This window comes from Lytechinus pictus, chromosome 17 (genome assembly GCF_037042905.1).
Source record: "Lytechinus pictus isolate F3 Inbred chromosome 17, Lp3.0, whole genome shotgun sequence".
NCBI classification, from domain to species: domain Eukaryota; kingdom Metazoa; phylum Echinodermata; class Echinoidea; order Temnopleuroida; family Toxopneustidae; genus Lytechinus; species Lytechinus pictus.
Window position 1 is genome coordinate 9,904,564 of NC_087261.1, and position 25,911 is coordinate 9,930,474.

Here is a 25,911-nt window from a genome sequence, read left to right on the forward strand (position 1 = left end):
CACCTACCCCCAACCCGTACTATATTAGCAAAAAACTCTTTTATCTTTTTTTTGGACCAGTGTATTGGAATTCCCTGCCCAACGACTTTAAAGAATCTCCCAGCCTTAATATTTTAAAAGCAAACTTAAGAAGATGCTAATTTCTCAATACTCCACACCAACAAGTCAAGCTAGCACATAACCTAAACTAAAAACTATGAAATAAATTAACCTTTAATTACCAATAAATTTGTAAAACATTACTTATTCTAAAAAAAAACCGACACTACCACATGACACAATACAATATGATCTGTGCACCTGCCATGTTCCTCTTTTCATTTTCAGTTTTTAGTTGCACTTCCCTTATCTCCCCCTTTTTTTCCTTTGCCACTTTTCCCTCCCTACTATAATTTTGTAAGTATTTTTATATTTATTTTTTTGTTATTATTTTTTTATCACTGTAATTATTATTATTTGAACTATTTTCTCTAATGTTTGTTGTCGCTTATTCGCTTTATTTTTATATTTGTGGATTATTTGTTTTAAGCTCGTCTGTCCGTCTCCATTTTTGTATATAATTGTATATATGGTTTGTTTATAATTAGTATTGAAACTAAGCTTTGCTTTTCTTGGCAAGTCTACATTCTTTTCATAGATAAAATTATTGCAACACACTTTAATTCATATTCAATATTTGTTACGAAATGTCATTGATCTGTTTGTATTATATTGAATATGTATTGTTACTTTGATTATATTTTGTTGAATGGAAATAAATAAATCTAAATCTAAATCTCATTTTTTATCCAATTTTTTAATTGAACAGCGCCATCTTATGGCAAACCTGCGGTTCGTAAACAATAATCAGCTGTTCGACCGAGCTGGACGTACGTCCATGCATACACATGTGCGCGTGCATGCACTGAGTACTAGTCAGGTAAAATTATGTTCATTCACCCATTCCTTGCATGCAGTAACTACCTGGCTTAGGCTAAAGAGCAAGACAACTTTATGTGCTGAACAAACCTGAAAAGTGCCAGATCAGTGGGTAAATAGAGGACCCTTCATCCCATGACTAACAATCAATCCCTTGCATGCTTTTTGATAACTAACTGAAGTTATATATATATTTTTTTTTTCTAAAATGACCATGCCTGCATGAATTAATGAACTGTCATCTGTCGACATCAGAATTTTCAGTTTACATAAATCAGTGATGTGACCTCAATGTTCATCAATGTAGCAGCCCAAAGCAAATTGAAAAAAAAAAGTGATTGTGTTATGAGATTGATGATGAATTATATTTTCCTCATGAAGTGAAATTATTGTTATCAAGTTTGATTGCTCCCCAGTTCCAATTTCTGCTTGACACAGGTCATTAATTGCTGTAATTCAATGTATGTAGAGTTGTCTTAATTATTGTAAGATTTTCCTATTATTCCATGGTTTCATGAATCTCTCATGACTTCTGTATTTTCATTTTTTTCATATTTTTTTTTCATTTTCAAATTTTTTTACTTCGAATTATTTTCATTTATCATTACATTTATAACAAAGCAGTCTGTAGAAATTCCAGAAAAGGTGAAATAATCACTTTACTTTATGGAGCACTATTGAAAATTGTTTTTTCTCCAGTCACTTTGTTCACAAATTTGATATTCATTTCCCCATTTAAATATTATGTACAATTGTCCCATGGATGTATACATAGCAGAATTATTGTCCCATATACCAAACATTTCTATAATTAACTATTTGTATTAAAAATCAAAATATAGGCCTGTTTTTGAAAATTTTTGTTGTGTTACATTTTCATACTCAATAATGTATAACTTCCAAGAGATGTAACATCTCTTGGAAGTTATGTTGGTGGGTTCATGTTCCATCTTTGATTAAAATCTCAAGTATTGTATTCTTAAAAAGAACTTCACGAAACATCCTCAGGCTTAGAATGTTACGCGTGGGACATTTCATCCTTTGACAAGACCTAATTCAGGGGCGGATCCAGGATTTTCCAAAGGGGCCAGAGGGGCACATTTATACAAGGACAAATTTGAAAACCCCCCCAAAAAAGAAGGGTTTTCACTTTCAAAGGGGGGGGGGGGCACACTTCTATTTCAACGGCATTTTCACATTAAAAATTTTAATTTTGATTCTCAAAGGTGGGGGGGGGGGGGGGGGGGCACGGGCCGGCTGTGCCCCCCCTGCCCCCCCCCCCCAGATCCACCAGTGACCTAATTTGCATATAACTTATATGACCCACCAATTTTTCCCCAAAAGTAGTATGTTGGTGGGTTCATGTTCCATCTTTGATTAAAATCTCAAGTTTTGTTTTTATTTTCTATGACATTTTATAATTGTCCATATATAACGCTAAGTTTACCAATTATACAAATTAGGTGCCCCAAATTGGCATAACTTTGTACAGGACTAATATCAAAATTTTCTTAATGAACTTTTTGAAATTCAACATTTGGGCTTTCTTATCCCACCAAAGATTACTTTATAAAGTAATTTTATAGATGAAATTTTGTCTTCTAGGGTGACCTTTGCTTGGACTTGACCTCTTTCATCCTTCGATCCTTATTTCATCTTTCCTCTTTCTGTTATCTTTTTTTATTTTGTCTTCTGTCTTTTGTCTTTCCTTTTTCATCTTCAAATTTTTGTTTTTCAAGTAGGAGTGGGCTATAAATGGGTGAATTTTGGTTTTGCTGTGGCAACAGTTTTTTTTTGTTCCTTCTACCTTATCTCAACATGAAATGACAATATTTTTTGTCTCGGGTCCGATAAAAAAGTGTGCCGGGCCGTAATGGCCGCCAAAACTTCCCAAAATCACAGTTTTGGCCACAAATTCTTTATTTATACCTTTATACCGCATCTACTGGAAAAATACAGTTGTGTCTGCAGTCAAATTTCCAGGTCTATCTTGTACTGTACGTTATGGTCTTATTCTCTGCTTTTTGGTGTCTATTCATCTGTTTTGGGGGGCAGGCAATTTGTTTTTCCTAAAATGAGTACCGGTACATTTAAACCATTATATATTTTTATAAATTTATATATTTTTTTATCCTCCTCCTCTTCTTCTTCTACTACTTCAATTTAATTTAATTCAATTCAAAGTGCAATCAATTCCTATTAGATACTAAAGGTTAAAGGTCAAATCCACCCCAGAAAATTGTTGATTTGAATGGATATAGAAAATCAAACAAACATAACGCTGAAAATTTCATCGAAATCGGATGTAAAATAAGAAAGTTATGACATTTTTAAGTCACTCACTATTTCTTTTGTTTTTTATTGTTTGAATAATACAATATTTCAATTTTTACAGATTTGACAATAAGGACCAACTTAACTTGAGCATAAACTGTTAAAATAATGGTAATTGCACATGTTCAGGGGGAAATAAAATTTAGTTTCACTTGACAAGGAGGAGAAAATTAGAATATTTCATATTTCATATAATAAAATACAAAAGAAATAGTGAGTGGGTGACGGCATCAGTCTGCCAATTTGCATACCGACCAGGATGTGCATATATAACTGTTTTGTGAAATTAAGCGAAACTTTAAAATGCCATAACTTTCTTATTTTACATCTGATTTTGATGAAATTTTCAGTGTTTTGCTTGTTGGATTTTTCTCCTTTTTTTTAAATTTACTTTTTTTTAGGTGGACTTGTCCTTTAACAGTTTAACTTGTCCATGTAGCATGCATGCACAATGAAATAGGATGTTATCTTTGTATAAAGAAGGAATAATTCCTGGCTTGGTATGATTTGGAAGGTCGCGGTGTGTTTCTACATTCACGATGATTCCTATATCTGTACATGAACTGCAGATTGATGTTTTGTGTACAGTGATATCAGGTTTACTTGTTGTAGTACTGTACATGACATTTACAATTCATTTCATTATTTGCATTATTTTCCTCCTTCTTCTCCGTCTCCTTCTTCTTCTTCTCCTCCTCTTTTTCTTCTTCTTTTTTTCCTTTCTTCTTTTTCTTTTTCTTTTTCTTCTCCTTCTTCTTCTTTTCTTCTTCTTCTTCTTCTCTCCTCCTCCTTCTCTCCTCCTCCTTCTCTGTCTCCTCCCCTCCTCCTCCTCCTCCTTCTTCTTCTTCTTCTTCTTCTCCTTCTCCTCCTCCTTCTTTTTCTCCTACTCCTTTAATTTATCCCTTCTTCTTCTCTGTCTCCTTCTTGTTTTTCTTCTCCTTCTTCTTTTCTTCTTCTTCTTCTTTTCTTCTTCTTCTCTCCTCCTTCTTCTCTGTCTCCTCCCCTCCTCCTCCTCCTCCTTCTTTTTTCTCCTACTCCTTTAATTTATCCCTTCTTCTTCTCTGTCTCCTCCTTCTTCGTCTTGTTTTTCTTCTTCTCCTTCTTCTTTTCTTCTTCTTATTCTCTCCTCCTTCTTCTCCGTCTCCTCCCCTCCTCCTCCTTCTCCTCCTCCGCCTCCTTCTTCTCCTCCTCCTCCGCTGTCTTCTTTTTCTCCTACTCCTTTAATTTATCCCTTCTTCTTCTCTGTCTCCTCCTTCTTCGTCTTGTTTTTCTTCTTCTCCTTCTTCTTTTCTTCTTCTTATTCTCTCCTCCTTCTTCTCCGTCTCCTCCCCTCCTCCTCCTTCTCCTCCTCCGCCTCCTTCTTCTCCTCCTCCTCCGCTGTCTTCTTTTTCTCCTACTCCTTTAATTTCTCCTCCTTTTTCTTCTCTGTCTCCTCCTTCTTCTTTGACTTCTTCTTCTCCTTCTTCTCCTTCTTTTCTTCTTCTTCTTATTCTCTCCTCCTCCTTCTTTGTCTCCTCCCCTCCTCCTCCTTCTTCTTCTTCTTCTCCTTCTTCTTCTTCTCATCCTCCTTCTTTGTCTTCTTCTCCTTCTTCTTATTCTCTCCTCCTCCTTATTTTCCTCCTTCTTCTCCATCTCCTCCTCCTTCTTCTTCCTCTTCTAATTCTCGTCCTCTTCTTCTTTTTTTTCCTGTCTTTTTCTTCTTCTTCTTTTTCTTCTTCTTTTCCTTCTTCTTCTGTTCTTCTTCTTCTCCTCCTTCTTCTTCTTATTCCTTTTCTTCTTCTTCTCCTTCTTCATATTCTCTCCTCCTCCTCCTTATTTTCCTCCTTCTTCTCGGTCTCCTCCTCCTTCTTATTCTCCTCTTCTTCTTTTTTTTTCTTTTTCTTTTTCTCTCCTCCTTCTTTGTCTCCTCCCCTCCTCCTTTTTCTTCTTCTTCTTCTCCTTCTCCTTCTTCTTCTTCTCATCCTCCTTCTGTGTCTTCTTCTCCTTCTTCTTATTCTCTCCTCCTCCTTATTTTCCTCCTTCTTCTCCATCTCCTCCTCCTTCTTCTTCCTCTTCTAATTCTCGTCCTCCTCTTCTTCTTTTTTTTCCTGTCTTTTTCTTCTTCTTCTTTTTCTTCTTCTTCTTTTTCTTCTTTGTTTCCTTCTTCTTCTGTTCTTCTTCTTCTTCTTCTCCTCCTTCTTCTTCTTATTCCTTTTCTTCTTCATCTCCTTCTTCATATTCTCTCCTCCTTCTTCTCTGTCTCCTCCCCTCCTCCTCCTCCTCCTTCTTTTTTCTCCTACTCCTTTAATTTATCCCTTCTTCTTCTCTGTCTCCTCCTCCTCCTTCTTCTTCTTCTCTTCTTCTTCTTCTTCTTCTTTTTCTCTGTCTCCTCCTCCTTTTTCTCTGTCTCCTCCTACTTCTTCTAGCTATCGACATAGGGTTAACCACTTTCAGTATTATTTCATTTTTATTTTCATCTTTATATTTATTCTTTCTTCAACTTTGATTACTTTTCTTCCCTTTGTCTTTTTTTCTCACTTTTTATTATTTTTTTTTTGCATTTCTCATTTCTCATTGTTCTCCTTGATAGAATTTTTGTTTTCTCCCCCTCCCCACTCATTCATTGGTTTAAATGCTTTCACTTGCTTTTTATAGGCCGGCCCCTCTGTTTTTAATATGCGAATAGATTTTTCTTTACTTCTAACCCTTCCTAATATTTGTTAAAGCCTAGATGTAAAATATTGACATTAACATATCATTTATCTGAAATTGGATGACTGAATAGAGTTTCCAATCATATGCTATTGTCTTCTGATATTTCTGCTTTGAATTCTGCAGAATTCAATCTTTAATTTGCTCTCACTGCCATTTTTAAATGTCACTAGAGAGGTAGTAGTGCTTTTGATGCCAGGCTTGCTGGCATGTTAAAGTCAATGAAGTGTTATACATGTTAAGAGATACAGAGTTCTCTATACATACATTCCCACATGCCTACATAGACATGAATAGCAAACTAGAAATTTATTTTTTACACATTCAAATGGTTCAGCAATAGTTTCACCTCGTTGTATTATTAATTATTTAATCAGATGAGGTGAAAAATTCACAGTATCCTATAGTATTGCCTGATTTCTTCAGGTACAAGAACCTGCATTCATTTGTCTCATTCTGATGTGATCATCAAAACTTTCTGATCTTTATAGATATAACCTTTTATTTTTTATTTTTATATTTTATTTGCAGTAGGCACAACATCTGGCACAATGGTATTATTGACTTTATTTTTCATTGACGGTTTTCCCAGAAATATATGATGTTATATTGAAATTAGGCTATAGATATTATATTCTTGTCAGTTTTTTTTATAAGCACTACGGTAACTAAGCTGATTTATAAGCTTTCGATAGAAAATCAAAAATTCCAATAAAAAGAATCAATTCAATTTAATTCAGTGTCAGTGGTTTTTTATACCAAGATCATTTATAATGTTTCAATAGAAAATTCAAAATTCCAAGCTTAAGCAAATTTTCATGTTACTCAAGAACCAAAATAAAAAGATAATCAATTCAATTCAAAGTGCAATCAATTCCTAGTAGATACTAAAGGTTAACAGTTTAACTTGTCCATATGTAGCATGCATGCACAATGAAATAGGATGTTATCTTTGTATAAAGAAGGAATAATTCCTGGCTTGGTATGAAATTGGAAGGTTGCGGTGTGTTTCTACATTCACGATGAATCCTATACCTGTACATGAACTGCAGATGGATGTTTTGTGTACAGTGATATCAGGTGTACTGTAGCTACATGACATTTACAATGCATTACACCTATGTCTGGTATTGAAGCATCTTTATTATAACCAAATCAAAGTCAATACTGTAGTTGAGTTCAGATTCCATTTAGATCAATACAGAGATCCTAAGTGTTTGTGATTGTTAACATTATGTGTAAGAAGATAATGGATCATTGGTTTTAATAGAGTTGCAAAAATAATCTACTATTGAAAGAAAAATTATGATATTATAGATTGGGTTTTGAATCAGATTGATCGAAGGCTAATGGTATGTACATGTACAAAAGGTGTTAGAGAGCCACTTTTATTCAGATTTAATAGGTCAATTGTCCAAAACAGATTTATTCTTTTATTTTAACACTCTTTCTTAAAACTTTTTTTTAATGGATGTATAGATTTCCCCAAAGTGAATGTCACTCTTCCAGCCTATACATGTATGTATCCCCTAACACAGGATGAATTAAAAATATGTTTTATTCAATTTGTTTCCTGATTTCGCATGAAAATTTATTTTGATACGGTGTCTTATCAAAATAGAATATATGGGTATAGTTTTTTTTTTTTTCGTTTTGAACCACGTAAGCATGGAATTGGCTGAAATTTCAGGATTTTCATAGTCCCTATTTGTAATTATTGTATGAATTGTCAGGTTCACTTACTATGTTCATATTTGGGCTTTCGCTGGATTTTTTAGGAGAAATTGAAAACTATACATATTTGGAGAGGTTATTGTATGAGGATTCAGAATAACAATGTTTCCATTTGCACTGTGACCTAGCTATATGGCCGCCATCTTGGATTTTTCAAAATGGCCGCCTAAAAACAAGGTTTTCGACAAAATCTCAGCTTCTAAGTAACCTAGAATCATGATTTTGACACCTAAACCACCATTTCTGAGGTCTAGGAATATATTGTTATAAAAATAATCAACTTTATTCAAGAAATAAAATAATTTTCTCTCTTTTTCTAAGTATTTCCAGACTCGAACTCATATTAAAGTCCAAATTAAGTATTCCAAATTAAGCAACCTGAATACCTTTCAATAAGGGAGATACCAGTGTGTCATACATCTTTGCTTTTTCTAATCATTTATCATGTGTTTCAGGTTAGTACGTGACCAAGGTCATGACTTAGGGTCACTGAACTTTGACCATGTTTGGGTAAATCTTTACCAAGGTTAAATTTTTCAAAGGTCATAGTAACCTAGAGAGGATGGGTAATAAAGTATCATAGATCATCTTGCCTGAGTTTCAAGTCACATGATCAAGGTCAAGGGTCATTTAGGGTGTGAAGGATATGAATTAAAAACATGTTTTATTCATTTAATTTCATGATTTCGCATGAAAATTTATTTTGATAGAGATAGGTTTTGATATAGGGTGCCTGATACAAATTTTGATCTCGACAAATTGTTTGTTTTGATCTAAACATAACAAACCACAAAAACTATTGTCAATGGCTTCTAAAACCAATTTAATACCTTGATTTAGTGTTATAGGCCATACATCAAGTGTTCAGTGAAGCCATTATAATGTGTTATCTGGAAAAAGATAATTTTGAATTCTGTACATTTAGTCAATTACATCTGCCGGTACATGTACATGTAGGTCTTCGAGTACAAGTTTTCATATGCAGACCGAGCTATGTCTTTGCAGAAACATACTATAGTATAGGTACGTTACCAAGGCATTTCCTGTATTTATGTTGCCTTTATATGTAGTACAGATGTACAGTATTGCATCAAGAGAATACATGCATATACCTACATGTATGCCTGTCTTTCAACATTTTGATTCCTTCATGATGTTCTTCTGTTAGGCCAGGTGTGCATTAATTGCACGAGTATAGCATTTGCAAACACTATATTCAAACTTGCTTCAGGCATGCACGCCACCTGTCTGTTACGGCCACAGGTTGGTTATGGGAAACTGGAACATGTTCATAAAAACCACTTTCTTGTGCATGCAGTCTCCAAATGGTTTCGATGCATGCAGGCCCTATACACTACCAGCCCATTAAGACCCCCTTGTAAAAAAGTACTGCGGTAGTACTGCGGTACAAGTACCGCAGTACTACCGCAGTACAAGTACTGCGGTAGTACTCGTGGTAAATTGGTCGGTACTACTGCGGTAGTACCGCGGTAGTACCGCAGTACCTGTACTGCGGTAGTACTGCAGTAGTACCGCAGTACAGGTACTGCGGTAGTACCGCAGTACCTGTACTGCGGTAGTACCGCGGTACCTATACTGCGGTAGTACCGCAGTAGTACTGCAGTAGTACCGCGGTACCTATACTGCGGTAGTACCGCAGTACCTGTACTGCGGTAGTACCGCGGTACCTATACTGCGGTAGTACCGCAGTAGTACTGCCGTAGTACCGCAGTACCTGTACTGCGGTAGTACCGCGGTACCTATACTGCGGTAGTACCGCGTAGTACCGCAGTACAGGTACTGCGGTAGTACCGCGGTACCTGTACTGCGGTAGTACCGCGGTACCTATACCGCACTGTACCTGTAAACCTGTACTGCGATAGTACCGTGGTACCTGTACCATGGTACTACCCTGGTGCTACTGCGGTACTTGCACACCTTTATGAAAACGATCACAATTTCATTTAGCTTAATCACAGTAATAAGAAAATTACAAAAGTATTAATATTATAAAAAGTTTATTTTGAGATATGTATATATATATATATATATATATATATATATGTTTTAACATCTGTAATCATGTACTTTCTTACTAACATGACTAAGTTTTGGCACACACAATGGCTAAATGGTTGGTTGAGGTAACGGGATTCCTGAAGTTTTAGCACACACAATGGCTGAATGGTTGGTTGAAGTAAAGGCAAGTTAAAGTTATATGCTTAATATTTTACATGATAAAAACTGTAGTGAAAATCATCTGTACTCGAGTTGCAACAAAAACAAAGATATCTAACATCTCTACTTTAGTACTTTTATAACAACTATGACTAACGAGTTTTAGGTTCACGCACAATGTTTGTGGTGAAGGCAAGTTGAGATTACGCTTCATATAAAAAGTCTATACAATTTCCAAGAACTGTTGAGTTGTAAAACACTGTCCACGTACTTGTATCAAAGTTGCAACAAAAACATAAATCTTCCAATCTTTGACAAGGTAAGTAAATAGAAGTAAAACATGATTATTTAAATCCATTAAAACTAAACACATGCATCATATATGTAGAAATTGCAGCAGATAATCTATCAATAATATCTCAAAACTGTAGTTAAAAACATCTCTACTGAGTTGCAACAAAAACATGTAGATATCTAACATCTCTACTTTAGTACTTTTTTATAACTACTATGACTAACGAGTTTTAGGTTCGAGCACAATGTTTATGGTAAAGGCAAGTTGAGATTACGCTTCATATAAAGTCTATAAAATTTTCAAGAACTGTTGAGTTGTAAAACACGTACTTGTATCCAAGTTGGAACAAAAACATACATCAATCAAGTTCCTTCCAATCTTTGACAAGTAACACGAATAATACAGTCAATTCAATCTTTATTTCCAAATAAAGATTGAATTGAGCGGAGAATTAAACTGACCATAAATATATATTATAGGTAATAAAGAGCAAAGAAAATGGGGTTCCATCGGGATTCGAACCCGAGACCTCCGGATTGCTAGCCCGGTGCTCTACCGACTGAGCTATGGACGGCCCTAGTCGATAATTCGTCCCATAAACCCCTTAACTTTCAATGCTCGTATGGTCAGAAGCTATAGAAACCTGACATAAACCCAAAGGATAGAATCAACTTTATAGGCCTATGCGAGGGATCACGGCGAAGTGATGCAGCTTTTTGAATATATAATTAACACGAATAATACAGTCAATTCAATCTTTATTTCCAAATAAAGATTGAATTGAGTGGAGAATTAAACTGAACATAAATATATATTATAGGTAATGAAGAGCAAAGAAAATCTTTGACAAGGTAAGTAAATAGAAGTAAAATATGATTATTTAAAATAATGAATCATAAATAAATAAATGAATCATATATGTAGAAATTGTAGCAGATAATCTATCAATAATATCTCAAAACTGTAGTTAAAAACATCTGTACTGAGTTGCAACAAAAACATGAAGATATCTAACATCTCTACTTTAGTACTTTTTTATAACTACTACAGATAATCTATCAATAATATAACAATATTTGTTACAGCACTTTATCAATGTGACCTTACACAACAAATAAGTAGGGTAAATATATTGTGTACACATATAGAAGACAATGCCTTTAAAATGTTACATGAGCATACTTTGTTATTTGGCACAAGGCAAAGTTTTTAAAGGACGAGAGGAAATTTGCCACTTAAATAAATGGCGTCAAACGCATACACATTATCAAAGTTATTTTTCAGCACACAATGAATACATTTCAGCAATATCTTTGGCAAATAGAGTACGGAACAATCAGGAACATGAAATAATTTGGTATATTCCCGTCATTCAAAATCATAACAAAAGCAATTTTAATTCCATTCGCTTTTGTTTAAAGACCAGATTAACAATACCAAATGTCTCAAATTTTAATGCATGTTTGAGGCAATTTAGGTTCCCCATATAAATTTTGATGTCTTCCAAGAGACGTAGTTTCTTGTTAGTCTGATTTGATTCCATTCTTCAAGGTGAATTTGGGCTTTTATCCGTAGATCATATATAAATGCCATTTTTTGCACAAAAAAATCTCAAATTGTTTCCTTATCAGATCAAAATTTACTCAACAAGAAAGTTCTTGACACTTATTTGTTTAGAAGGGTGCCAACAAAGAACACTGATTGATGCGTGCGCACTGTCATTTGATATCCACATGCCAAAACATAAAATTTAATATATTAGTACCAGCTGGACGGAAAACACAATACATGCCTAGAATTGATGTGATGGCCCATGAAGAGCTTTTTATCAAAATAGCTTTAGAAACAGGTGAAATGTTAAAGATCATCAAGCGTTGGGATGCTACGCTACAGATCGCCATTTTGAACTAGGCTAGTTTGTGCGCAAGATGGCACTGTGTGTATGATAAACGATGCAGGAGCACCTTTAATATATCAGATAAGGATAATTCTGGCCCCTATTAAAACATTATTATTATTTTTTTTAATGTTGGTCTGTAGCAAGCATTATAGCAATGCCTGTGGTCTAAAACATATTCCAATCAACCAAAAAAATACACAGGAGCGACGGGCGATTCAGAAGTGCCAGAAACGTACCAAACATGGCATACTCGGATAGGTCGCATCATGATGATCATACTAAATTATATTTGGAACAGAATATGCATGTGCTTGTTAAGTCCTCTGATGCTGGCAGTGTTCGGCAGGCCCATGTTACTGACCTCGTCACTGAATGGTGCGAAGAATGTGGCAGGTCGCGCAAATTTGCCTCCTCTGGACAGTGAACAGGGGATAATTAGTAAGTAACAAGACTTAGCTCATTATTAATTAATTAGTCATCTTGACAAAGTGCTTCATTCGGTCTCATCTTGTGGTTCTTGGTTTAATTCTTTGGCTTGGTTTTCTTTGGCTTGGTTCTCTTTCGGTTGAGATCTACGTTTGGCCAACTTAATTTCGTTGCCAACTTTGTTCCGCATAACGATGCGGATTTCCGATGATGACACTCCTGGGAACTTTGACTTGACATGACCTGCAAAGGAACACGTAAAAAAAAAAAAAAAAAAGATTATAGTCAAGGTAGGTAAATGAGAATCATAGCACGACTTGGGTGCCAATGGCCACTTGAAATTTTATTTGGCCACTAGAAATAAGAAAGAAGCTCTGTATTAGCCACAAACTTGTTAGGTTCTACAACACACAAGTCTATGATCAAATATATTTAATGTGTTATGTTCACCTGTAAATAAAAAGCTAAGCACTAGCCCTGCATAGATTGGGCAGTGATATCTTTTTATAATAAGTAGGCTGATACGGGCTATTCCAGAGTCAAAGACATTACAAATATGAACTAGATGGATCTTCGATTGCGAACTATAAAAAATCCTGCTTCCGCTATCGCACAATTTAAAGGATGTAACTTGTACTTTGAATACAAAGCTATGAACAAGTTTATACACTACAAGTTTACAAACATTTGGCTCATCAAATGTTCAGCTATTTCATAAAATGTGTACCATCAGGATCCATTACATAATTTGCCCAAATATGTAATGTCCATGATGGCACACATTTTCCACTATAAACGAACAATGAATGAAGAAAATATTATCAAATCAAAAAATGCTGGTAGCTTTGTAATCTGAGTAAAAATTACATAATGGACGGGTACATCTGTCAGAAGTGATCATGATATTGGGAAACCCTGTTATAACGAGCTCGCTTATAATGAAGTACAGGTAACCCTGTTTTAACAAGGTGGTCGGGACCATCAAATTTACCTCGTTATATTAAGCGGTACTTCGTTATAAACGGCAGATTTAATAATACATATAAAACACAGATTTACGATCGGGACCAAAGGATTCCCCTCGTTATAAGCGAGTTCGTTATAACGGGGTTTCCCTGTACCGCTTATAACGAGGAGAATCCTTTGGTCCCAATTGTAAATGTGTTTCTATATGTGTTATTGAATCTGCCGTTTATAACGAGATACCGCTTATGACAAGGTAAAATCGATGGTCCCAAACACCTCGTTATAAGGGGCCGAGATTTCTTGTGGGGGGGGGGGGTGCGGGCTATAGACTAACCTGGCCTGGTGAGGACTAAATACTGTTAACAATATTGACAGTACACACTTAATGCAACAAATAAATGTTTCTGAAATATTTTGCCGATTTGCAAGCTCGAACCATCATATAATTAGAAATTGTTATCTTGTATACGAGCAGTAATCAATGTTAATCATGGTTATGTACAAATTTTCTTTTTGAATCTGGGCCACTTAGTCGAACTAAAATATTTATACATGAAGTAATTACCTGTGGTCGTGCTGATGATGGCGAGGATTGGGTGGAGGACTGGGTGGAGGAACGAGCGGGCGAGGAACGAGCGGGCGAGGATGATGTAGATGACCCTCCTGATGGACAGTGCATCTCTTCATGATCAGCCTGCCAATGAAAACGAAAATCCATATTTCATACCATCAAATATTTACCAAGATTTTACTGCAAAGTAGGTCAAGCAATCAAAGGAAACAAAAGCAAACAGAAAATAGCAAATAGCATAAGAGATTTGCATGCATGTTTCCTCCTCTAAAAAATGACTTCTAAATAGTTACTAATTCCCACTGATTCAGTTTTCATAGACCTATACAATATAACGATCCATCCAGAGTAATTCATCATAAACACAAATGCACGCTGGCCTGGAATCGCTTTGCCTAAAGGAGTGATCACACAGTCATGACTATACCCACAAATGCTGTACACATTTGCCTGCGGTATTAACCTGTACGATCGTAGTTCGCCATGTATCGACCATACCTACATATGCTCAATGCATACTGTATGCATATTTGCGAATGCCACAAGAATGCAGTGAGACAGCAGTAAATATGCGATACTCTTCCATCAAGAAAGAAGAACCAGTACGAGGGTTACACACTTGGTACAATTGCAGTAAGAATGTCATAGGTATTGTCCACCATTCTTACTGCAATCATACTGAGTTCGCAAGACATCGTACTGGTTCTTCTCCATTCTTGATGGAAGTGTTATCGGATTCTTACTGCTTTCTCATGGCATTGGCAAATATGTGAACAGTAGACATAGAGCACTAGTTCGTACCACATGCATACAGCAAATTCGTGGGTATAGTCATGTCCAGTGTGACCACCCCTTAAGATTCACAACATACCTTGAGTCTCGACATCTCCTCCATATCCACTATGAACCCTTTAAAGGTTTCGATGAATTTAGGCACTCCTTGAACAAAAACAAAATAACATAGATATTTATTCATACCACTAAAAATTGAACTATTTAAAACTATGAAGGTATTATATGAAGAAAAATTTGCCAAACCGAAGCTGAATACTCTAGAATGGAGAAGAGAGCTGGAGATTTAATACAAACATAAGATCATGACACAGATAAAAAAAAGTAGAAAACTTCTTTGAGAGATTGGGATACCTCAGAAAAAGAAGCCACTCCATGAATTTCACAAAGTTCAGAAGGCTTATACAGAGTTGTTAACATATGGAACAAGTCCCCTCATTCCAACTTTTTTTTACCAACTATTCAACATGAATTATTTAAATGGGCTCAAAAGGGCACCATAAACTAAAGGTTTGTTTAACGAATATGTGAGGTATATGACTATGAGGTATTGTCCAAGCATTTGAATACTAAATAATGGGAGGAAATACTGTACCTTGCAAAAACAACAGCTGTTGCTGTATCTTTTCCCTAACTGCCTTCTCCTTAGTCAGCTTCACCTGCAGATCCTCAGTCTCTCTCCTTGATTTCTCCAACTGCTTTTTCAGGTCAATTATCTCACCACTTGTTCCACTTCCCGTTGCCGTACGTCCATTTGATTTTTTCTGTCAGAATGATAACAAATCGGACACTAGTTAAAAAGTATGGTTTATGAATGTGAACCAGCGCAATTACCTCGTCATAACAGGATTTAGTTAATTTTGACCAATAACAAGGTTTCACTGTGAATTAGGATTTGTAAGATTTTACATGGCAATTAGCATACTTATCTAACTAAATATATTGACTTTGTACATTTATAATGTTTAATTACTTTGCTAAATATGTTCAATGAAAATTTTAAAGGATTCATTCAAATGTGTTAAAATTGTAGCAATCAATAGGAGGGCAAGTCCAAGATAAGGTCCCCTGAGAAGACAAAATTTCATCTTTGCTCAACATTGAAATGTTTGGTGTCATTTTGAAGCATGATAGTTGAAATTTAAAATTCTGTGAAGGAATAAATTGTATCATGCAAATTTATGCAAATTTCAGTGACTTAATTTGCATAAATTAGAAATGCTGTGTTACGTATGGGACAAATATAAAAAATCATTATTATTTAAAGAGGAAGATCAGTAGTGGGCGAGAGGGCGTTGGAACCATTTAACTATTTTGGGAGCTGGAATGAAAATAACTAAAAATACTGAAGTAAGATCATTAATTTTAAACAAATGTCACGTTTATTTGATCAAAATCGGTTCAGAAATGGCTGAAATATCAAAGAAAACAGATATTTACTTTTGTACGTGGCCCACGTACAAAAGTCGATAACGGCCGTGTGTATTGATATTTGAATTTTACGAACGAATTTTCGCTCTTCGATGGATACAAGATCAACCTTTTTTCATTCATAAAATCACACAGAAGTAAAATTAGGTGTCCAAAATTCCACGATAGTTCTTTAATGATGTTTTCTTTATATAAATACCCATTAACCTGATTTCAAATACATTTCGAGTTCCTAAACCACTACTGATCTACACCTTTAAAGGAACACAATTGAAATTTTATTAATATGTGGACCTAAGAGGTTCATCATCTATTTTAATTTGGTATGAAAATTTATGCACGACGCAATTAATTATGCAAATTAGGTCGCGTCCTATCAGCGATTGTCCCATACGTAACAAATTGAGGACATTTTTTTAGTTTATTTCTGAATTTGTAAAAGTTATTGCAGTGCTATTCTGGGAAGTTCTAATTTATTGTGTTAAGAAGTTAGATACTGGTTAGAAAGAAAAGAAATAACAATTAGACCCATTTTTAATTAGCAAATGAAATAATGTTACGTATGTGACAATGTGTTACGTATGGGACATCCCCATATATATTGCATGCGAATGTACATGCAGCAGGCATCAATAGTTTCTCAGTACATGAATGGTCAATGAGCCTGCAGCATGCATCCCAATCTTGCAGCCACTGTCTTGAGGCAATACTAGACTGCTGCATTCTAAATGGGGAGAGGTAGGTAAAATAAATCAGCATGAAATGTGTAAAATATATTAATTTAGGTAGAGCATAATCCATACAGAAGTCATCACTTCATTTGAGAACAATCTGAATATGAAGGAGCACATTTGTTCTTCAAGAAATGCAACAACATTAAGCCATCCAGAAGAACCTGATTCAGATTGAAAGAATGCTATAATTTGATTAAAAAATACCCTCTTATTTATTAATTTGTAAGAAAGGTGAAAATATATGACAATCAGACAGTTGCCATTACTGTCAGCCTCGGAATCATGAGGAAGAAAACAAGTCTTGCAAAACAAAGTTCAGCTTTGCTAATGAACCAGAGACAGATTTTTTTTTTTTACCTCCACCAGTTACTACCAATCAAGAAATTCACATCTTTACAGAGGAAAGTGTAGCTACTGAGTAAGATAAATACAGTGAAGAGGGATAACAAAAAAAAAAAAGAACAAATTTTACAAAAATTATGTGATGATGCAGAAGATGCCCATAAAAAATAGCCTTTCAGAAAAGTTTTGTTAGAAACTGTGACAACATCAAGAATTTTAACTGTGTATTATTTCATATTGTGGCCCCCCTGTTCAAGATTAAATTTACAGGTAGTAAAGATGTATTTGATAAAAGCAAGGGTGTGTATGCTTTCATTTTAGAAATCATGCAACTGTTTCATGGCATTTCATATTTAGGGAAAATACACTAATATATACCAAGAACGGTGCACGGTGGTTCATTATATTCGCACAGAATGATCATACTTGTTTGTAGATCTATAGCTGGTATTACTCAAGTGGTTCTTCTTGAACAATAGAAAAGGCATTTTCACACAGTTTAATTATACAACTTAAAAGCCCAGTGAATGTATAAAAATTGCCCCCACCCCCAAATAAAAAAAACAAAAAAATATCATCAAAACTTCTATAATAATTAGCACTAGTAAATACATGTTCAAATCAGTTAGTGGTTGATTAGCAGCATGCCCGTATGAAACAAAATAGATAAAAATGAAAAATATAATCAAATATGATTATGGTTGTAAATTTTATTGGAATTTCATTTTCCTGACAATTTGCAAACAAATCTGATTAATTACAGCTTATTTCACTTTGGTAACCAGACCAAAAATCCAATATACGCTTTCCACACACTAAACGAATAGGGGAAAAAATGTCCCATACGTAACACGTCATATCTGTCTTTAATCAGAGCCTGTACTTAGAGCTTTCTGCCTTTTTACATGAAATTTATCCTTGGTAAACTTGAGTGCTGTGACTTTTATCACAGTGAGTTTCAAGGTTTTAAATGAAATACTTTCTGAGCAATTTCAACTTGAAAAAGAAATTTAAAAAATCTCTTTTCTTCTGGTCCCATACGTAACAGCACACATTTTCTCTTCTAAAATCTCATTGTCAAGGTCATTTCTCACAATTTTTTACATGAATACACTTCTCCTGGATATCAATCACCATGGTTAAATTCAATGCAATCAAAGTTCCTTTACACCATTTTTCTGGAAATAAAAGCCTCTGAAATGTCCCATACGTAACACGCGCGTTATCTTGGACTTGCCCAGGACTGAGCATTTAGTTAATTGTCATATAACAGTGATTTTAGGACACTTTGCATATGTGAACAAACTTATAGCTTACTATGCATCAACAGGTACCTTAGATTAATCACGCTTGCAAGTTGCAATTCCAAGGTGTTTAAATAGCTGCACATACCGTTTCATTGGCACCAAACATTTGCTTCCTGAGATCCCTGGCCATCTCATTGCACTGTGAAATTTTTGATTTTGATTTCTGAAAAAGGAAAAGATAGAAGTAAAAACAATTTTATGATTTTTTTTAAATAGTACTGTTTAGCATCTTGGGAATTGTCTAGGCACACAAGTTACACAACCATTGGCGATTGCAGTTACTTCATGAAGAAAAATTTAGCAATATGTAGACGCTTAGAACCATCTGTATTAAGCACCCAAGAAATTTAAAAAAAGAGCAAAAACATGTTATTCTGTTTCTACAAATTGAAAACAAATATCCCTCCTTATACATTTTAACCAGAACATTTGTTTATAAATATGATTGAGCTGCATAATATTGAAACAAAGCCAACAATGTTATTTCTGTAAACTGTAAAGGATTTATTGACTATGTTTGTTGATGAGTTTGTAAATGATAACTGGATAGAAAGATTTTGTTAATCTGTCAGTCATCAAAAATTACTTCCAGTGTTGGGATATCATATGACACATGTACACACACCTTTGTTTCTTTTGGTTGAGGCTCCTCATCATCCGTCTCCAACTCCGAAGATGAATACATGTATGTGCGTGTTGGTTTCTTCTTTCTCTTCCCTCTCCCAGTTTCCTTATCAGTCTCCATTGATTGCCCGTCACACATCTTGTTCCTTTTTCTGATGAGATTATCCTTGGATCCTTTAAACAATTTTGAAACAAATTAAAAAATTAACTATACAATTTCAAACAAACTCACTTGGAGCTTTCCCACTCCTCATTTGGTTTGGTTTATGGAAATAATTAATACAAAAATCACTTTTCAAATGTCTCCATAATCATGATAATTGCTTTAACATATCAGGGAGACCCCGAAAATTTTTTTTAACAGGCTAGGGCACTTCTAAAAAATAATCATGCACATAATCATGTTTATGTCAGATTGTCAATTTCTAGTACCTACCTCATCATTCATGCAGCTCGTCAGCGCCACACATACAGACATAACTCTGGGGCGATCCAAATCCACTCAAAAGTGAACAAAAAACTAAAAAAGTTCACATTTGTGCAGTTGGCCACGGGAGGGAAGTCTCGGAAGCCATTAAATGACTGAATTTGTGCCGAATGGAGGGGGAAATCCGATTCTTTTATGGAGGCACAGCAAAGCTAGCATATTGCGTCATATTTTGGTGGTAATTAAGTATTGCATGATTTTATTATTTTAAAGCTGAATTCAGCTGCACAAATGTGAACTTTTTTTGTTCACTTTTGAGTGGATTCGGATCGCCACGCGCAGCGTGGCAATCCTCGGAGTTAACAGACATGTAACTCCGGGGATCGCTAGCGCGACAGCGCTAGTGATCCGGAGCCAAAAATGTCTAATGGGAGTAATGCGCAGCGAAAAACTGCTTTAAAATAATTAAAAAAAAAAAAAAAAAAAAAATCTGCTAGCGATGCCCGGAGTTAAATAACAGACATGTTGATAATGCATGTGAGGCTTGGTCTTGGAAATTTACTAGTACTACGTGATCATGTGGTCAGTGCCACTGTTTACATCGCACTCACTGCAATATACCAACATCATGGCAATGTACGAACATCAGAACATAAATCACAGACAATGTTTATAATATAGAAGAGTAGCTAGTAGAACATTCAAATACAAAGTCAAATTCAGTTAACAAAAATAACGGTAAAGCCTAAAGGTCTACAATTGCACACCCCCCTGGCATTTCAAAAGTGTATGGCCGATTGAGATGAAATTTGCACAAATTGATGCTCTAATAATGATTAATACATTACGATATCGGCATCGACATCCAATGCGATCGCAATGGAGAGTAGTTGTTGCCTCCGATCGTACAACCAATTGTGATCAATCCCAAACAATAATAACGCTGATCATAACATGTGATAAACTTTTTTCCATTATGAATATAAATTATAAGGGAAAAAATAACAGAAAAAAATGTAAAAAGTCTTGTTAATGTTTTCACACTCACAGCGTTATAATTGTTTGTGATCCATCACAATTGGTTGTACGATCGGAGGCAACACAACTACTCTCCATCGGCATCGCAATCGCAGCCATTGCCATGTTGACACCGATAAGGCGATATCGTGAGTTCCCGCCTTCGAATTTCTTTGAAATTTTTGTCACATATCAATCATTATTAGTTAGAGCATCAATTTGTGCAAATTTCAATCGGCCAAATATTTGTTGAAATGCCAGGGGGGTGTGCAATTGTAGACCTTTTTTTACCAAAATAACAATTTGAATCAATATAGATCTAATTAATAGTACATTGACTGTAATACTGGTAGTGGTACAAGTCAATGGACCTAGCCAGGCGGCTTCAAAGAGAGTGAAAATCATTTACTAACGTAAGGTCACTCTCATATGAAGCCAGGGCTGGCTAGGTATACTTTCGTGTGTACCACCAAAAAACCTGAAACTTTTGCCCCCGAGATTTCTACTTTCTTTCTAATAGATCTAGCCCTAAATCATGTACATGGGATAAAACTTCATTTCCGACATTTCTACGCTCTCGTTGTTATTTTTGAACAAGAATTCATCAAAAAAATGAGAGAAATATTGTGTAAAGACGGAAGAGACTTGCCCGATGTTTACGCCGCCATCTTGTTTTCTATTGTTCTTCCCCAACGTTACCCGACGCACGCGTCTGTAACGTTGGCGAAGAACAATAGGAAACAAGATGGCGGCGTAAACATCGGGCAAGTCTCTTCCGTCTTTACACAATATTTCTCTCATTTTTTTGATGAATTCTTGTTCAAAAATAACAACGAGAGCGTAGAAATGTCGGAAATGAAGTTTTATCCCATGTACATGATTTAAGGCTAGATCTATTAGAAAGAAAGTAGAAATCTCGGGGGCGAAAGTTTCAGGTTTTTTGGTGGTACACACAAAAGTATACCTAGCCAGCCCTGGCTTCATATGAGAGTGACCTTACGTTAGTAAATGATTTTCACTCTCTTTGAAGCCGCCTGGCTAAATGGACCATGTCAATTGACTGTTAACCCATCAGTGCCTAAGGCTAAGCCCCGCATATTTGTGGGATGGTAGTGATATTTTAACGAATAATGGCCAACAAAATTTACGACAAATACGAGTTGCCAATTTGTAGAGGAAAACAATGATCAATTTGGCCTTTATAGCCTTTAGGCTTTAAATAGCTCTCGTCCTTGTCACGGGTTAATGAGTCACAAGTAGATCTACTAACATACACAAGGTGTTTTACACATATGACAAGAATATATAGGATTAGGAATGGTGGCAGTGAGTGAGCATGTCAACAATAATGTTACAACTTACATTCCCATGGCCATGCACACGTTTGTCTTCGGCTTCGCAGACGCAGTTTCTTTTTGGAAGGTTTAGATCTAGGCCTATTTGAAAGTCGATTTGAACTTGAAGAAAAATATGTAGGCCTACGTTAAATTCTTTAGACTTAAATATTGTATGACATCAGATGTGTTCATTATGAGATTGTGCAGCCGATCATATAATTTTCAATTTGATTTTATGCAGAGAATATGTATTTTTGACATTATTCGTTGACATGTACGTCATTGTAAATATGTATGACCACAATTATCGTATAGTAATGCATGCATGATGCATGGGACTGAGTTGCATGGGTACACCGTACGGACTTACTATTTACAGCCAACACTGTTGCTCGATACTTCTCCGTTTTGCTGCCACTGACCCACATAACTTCAACAGCTTGATCGACATAGCTTTCAGGATCCACATCCTTGTCCGTGTCTAATATCCAAGAAAATGGTCCAATTTCGACGCTGTCATCGCTTTCAAATTAAAAAAGACAGAAGAACTCGTCTGAAGCTGGTGGCGGCATAGTGAAGCTGAGATCTTGAATGAAAAATAGACGATCGCGCGCGCCTTTCTACGATCCAATAAAAAAGGTGCACGCGCGTCACGTGATTTTTCGAGATACGCGCATGCGTCCTTCAGGTGATCACGATTGTCAAACAATCGCGTACATATTACATCGCATGATTTTACTGTTCAATGTCCATATTGCATGTAAAGATTAATTAGCCTATATAAATTTGTGTACAAATCCTGTGGGAATTGTTTTTTTTTTCAAAGAATAGTCAAAACCCTCATTATTTTTCTTTTTCATCACTGCAATCATTTGATTTGGGGCTAAAAGTTCTTGAATAATGTTCAATATTTTTTCCATAAAAAGAAAAACAAAAAAAATATAATATCAAACAAATACATAAGAAATTAAAAACCAAGAAATACATGAGGAATTTGTTGGCTATCACAATTTGTAATGTTAAAAACCAGTTTATTTAGTAAAAATGGATGTTGATACAGATAATAAGCATATTCTGAGCCATATTTAGTGATTAGGAGTACCACGGTAGTACCACGGTAGTACCACGATAGTACCACGGTTCTACAAGTACTTCAATTGTACCGCGGTACTATTGCAAGAGTACCACGGTAGTACCACGATAGTACCACGGTTCTACAAGTACTTCAATTGTACTGCGGTACTACTGCATAAGTACCACGGAAGTACCACGGTAGTACCACGATAGTACCACGGTTCTACAAGTACTTCAATTGTACTGCGGTACTACTGCATAAGTACAACGGTAGTACCACGATAGTACCACGGTTCTACAAGTACTTCAATTGTACTGCGGTACTACTGCATAAGTACCACGGTAGTACCGCGGTAGTACCGCGGTACTACAAGTACTTCAATTGTACCGCAGTAGTACTGTGGTAGTACCGCAGTAGTACCGCGGTAATCGCAGTACTTTTTTACAAGGGCCACCTCAGGGGCCGCGGAACTGGGGGGATCAAGGAGAGCATCCCCCACCACTTTTTTCCAAAACTGCGTACAAAAACTAAATATGACAATTTTTTGCATGGAAGACCCCCACTTTTTGCTAAGCCGCCCCCCCCCCACTTTCAAAACTGTTCCGTGCCCCCTTTACCTGTACAGACAACTTTTTATGTCTCTTTGGTTTTTTTTTTAAAAACCGGTTTGAGTGTTTATCAAACTTTCAATTCTGTTCCAGCCACATGTAGGGTATTGTTCGTTGTTTGTTGGAAATTAATGGCGACCAGTCATATTTGACTATTACCGCCAACTCGTTTTAGGCCAACTATTATTTTCTTTCTTTTCTTCGACGTGTCCTTTAAAATCGTTCCTCTCCTTCTTTCTTTGTTTTTTTTTCTTCTAATTATTATTATTATTATAAAGACTATCATATCTTACAGGTTACCACACGATCCCGTCCCTTCTTACGACATCGTTCATTTGCAATGTTTTCTTTATATGCACACTCACATTGTTCATCGTATAGAAAACAGTTAATGCATGAATGCATGAATTTAATCTATCTTTACAGTGAATGCAACTGAAAAGCATGGTGTCTATAGTTTCAAGGATTTTATGTAATTAGTGTCGACCCCATTTACAATTTTTAGTAGAAATTATGAAATAGCTGTTGTTCAGCAATTACTAAATTGAATATTTTTTTACACCCATATTGCATACATGTATATTCAAAATGCTACTTTAATATTCATTGGATTTTAGATCCAATTAATCACTTTTAACCCTTTTTTGCGCTGATGTTGCAATCTTGCACATTCGTACAATTGAATTCAACCATCGTAATAATTAGTTTTCTCCCCTACCTTCAAATTAGGTAAGCTTATAAAAGGCAATAGTTCTTGGATAACATCTATAACAATAATAAATATCAATGTTGCAATATGGAAATCTTGAATCAATTGTCATTATTATTCCCCCAGAATTAATTCAGCGTGCAAAGAGTTAATCTACCTCATACGTAGTTGAGCAACATACAGTACATATGTAGTGTGTATAATGATTTTTTTTTTTTTTTGGCCTGATACATGTATGTACTGCAGTGCTACTTGTGCAATTTTGCAGAAAAAACATCTATTCAATTCAACATTAATTTCCAAATGTGAAAGCTCAAATACAACACAATGGAGGAAGCAACAGTAAGCAAAGCTTGTGAAAGTAAAGAAATACTTAAAAAACCTCTATACAAACTTACAAAGTAAAGTACATAACAAAGGGGAAAAACATAACGGGGGGAAAAAAAAAAAACGGTAACTTTATCAGCATTATATCAAATGAAACAGTTAATTTTTAATTGTCAAACAAATCATCCCACACTGAAACTAAGCAAATCACTCAATCTAAAGACTGGACGTATGTTTTTTCTTAAGTTTTGTCTTAAAGCAATTTAACGATGGTGCACTTCTGATGTCATTAGATAAATTACATTTATATACATTGCTGGTACAGTAAATTCAAAGGGCATGCAGCATGTTAACAGATCACGAGTGCAGAGATTGGCTTACTAATACCAACATTTTTAATCTTGCACATTTCAATGAGTGCATGTAGTATTTGCGATGAAAAGTTAACTAAAACCAAATGGTTATAACTTATGCAATTATTTTCTACATTAGGCTACTATTATACAGATCATTAAAATCATTTTGGAAGTTAAGCATCCTGAATTAGGCCTCTGTGGACTACAGCAATCAATAAAGGTTTCTGAATTAAAGATTTCATAACAAAAAGCAGGAGTGGAAATACAAAATTGATGTTTCATTTACATTTTATCAGTAAATAAATCTACTTTCATTATGACAGTGCAAAATTTATGTTTACATATACCTGTATGTACACAATATATTTGCAAGGATTGACTTGCTTTTTTGAGACGGTCCCTTACACCTTCCCTGGCTGTGTATAGAATGATTTTAATGGTGTATATACTTCATGAAGAACTGTATTAGTTTTATTGCAGTGTATATGCTTATAGCTTTACAGTCTGAGTTTTGTGTATTAATGATTTTTATTACTGAAATTTCAGATGACTGTTCTGTTTATGCATGTAATATCTTTTAATGTAGGCCACAGCCCAAAGATAGCATTTTCATGCGTACATTTACTTGGTCTATATATAGGCTAGATCTTATATTATAATAAGTTACAAATCTATGAAACAAGAATTGTATAGGTGAATTAATTCCTTTCAAATGGCTGAGAGGTGACTATTTTTCCTAGAAAAAAGAAAAATCAATACTTGATGACCTTGATTGATTGATATTTCATGAATGAGGTTATATAAAGTTTATA

At 35.2% G+C, this 25,911-nt stretch overlaps 1 protein-coding gene and 1 non-coding gene across 2 annotated transcripts; both read right to left on the reverse strand.

Moving 5' to 3' along the window:
* Window positions 1–9,678: 9,678 nt before the first annotated feature.
* On the reverse strand, window positions 9,679–22,888 carry LOC129263988 (uncharacterized). Its single transcript, XM_064111998.1, has 7 exons — window positions 22,395–22,888; window positions 19,245–19,417; window positions 18,705–18,782; window positions 15,401–15,569; window positions 14,885–14,952; window positions 14,008–14,136; window positions 9,679–12,719 (listed from the first exon to the last, which is right to left on the reverse strand). Exons 1-7 carry the CDS (start codon window positions 22,450–22,452, stop codon window positions 12,573–12,575), a joined length of 822 nt encoding a protein of 273 aa, XP_063968068.1. The 5' UTR covers window positions 22,453–22,888; the 3' UTR covers window positions 9,679–12,572.
* On the reverse strand, window positions 10,652–10,722 carry TRNAA-AGC (transfer RNA alanine (anticodon AGC)). Its single transcript has one exon. It is a non-coding gene; the product is annotated as a tRNA-Ala (tRNA).
* Window positions 22,889–25,911: the final 3,023 nt, after the last annotated feature.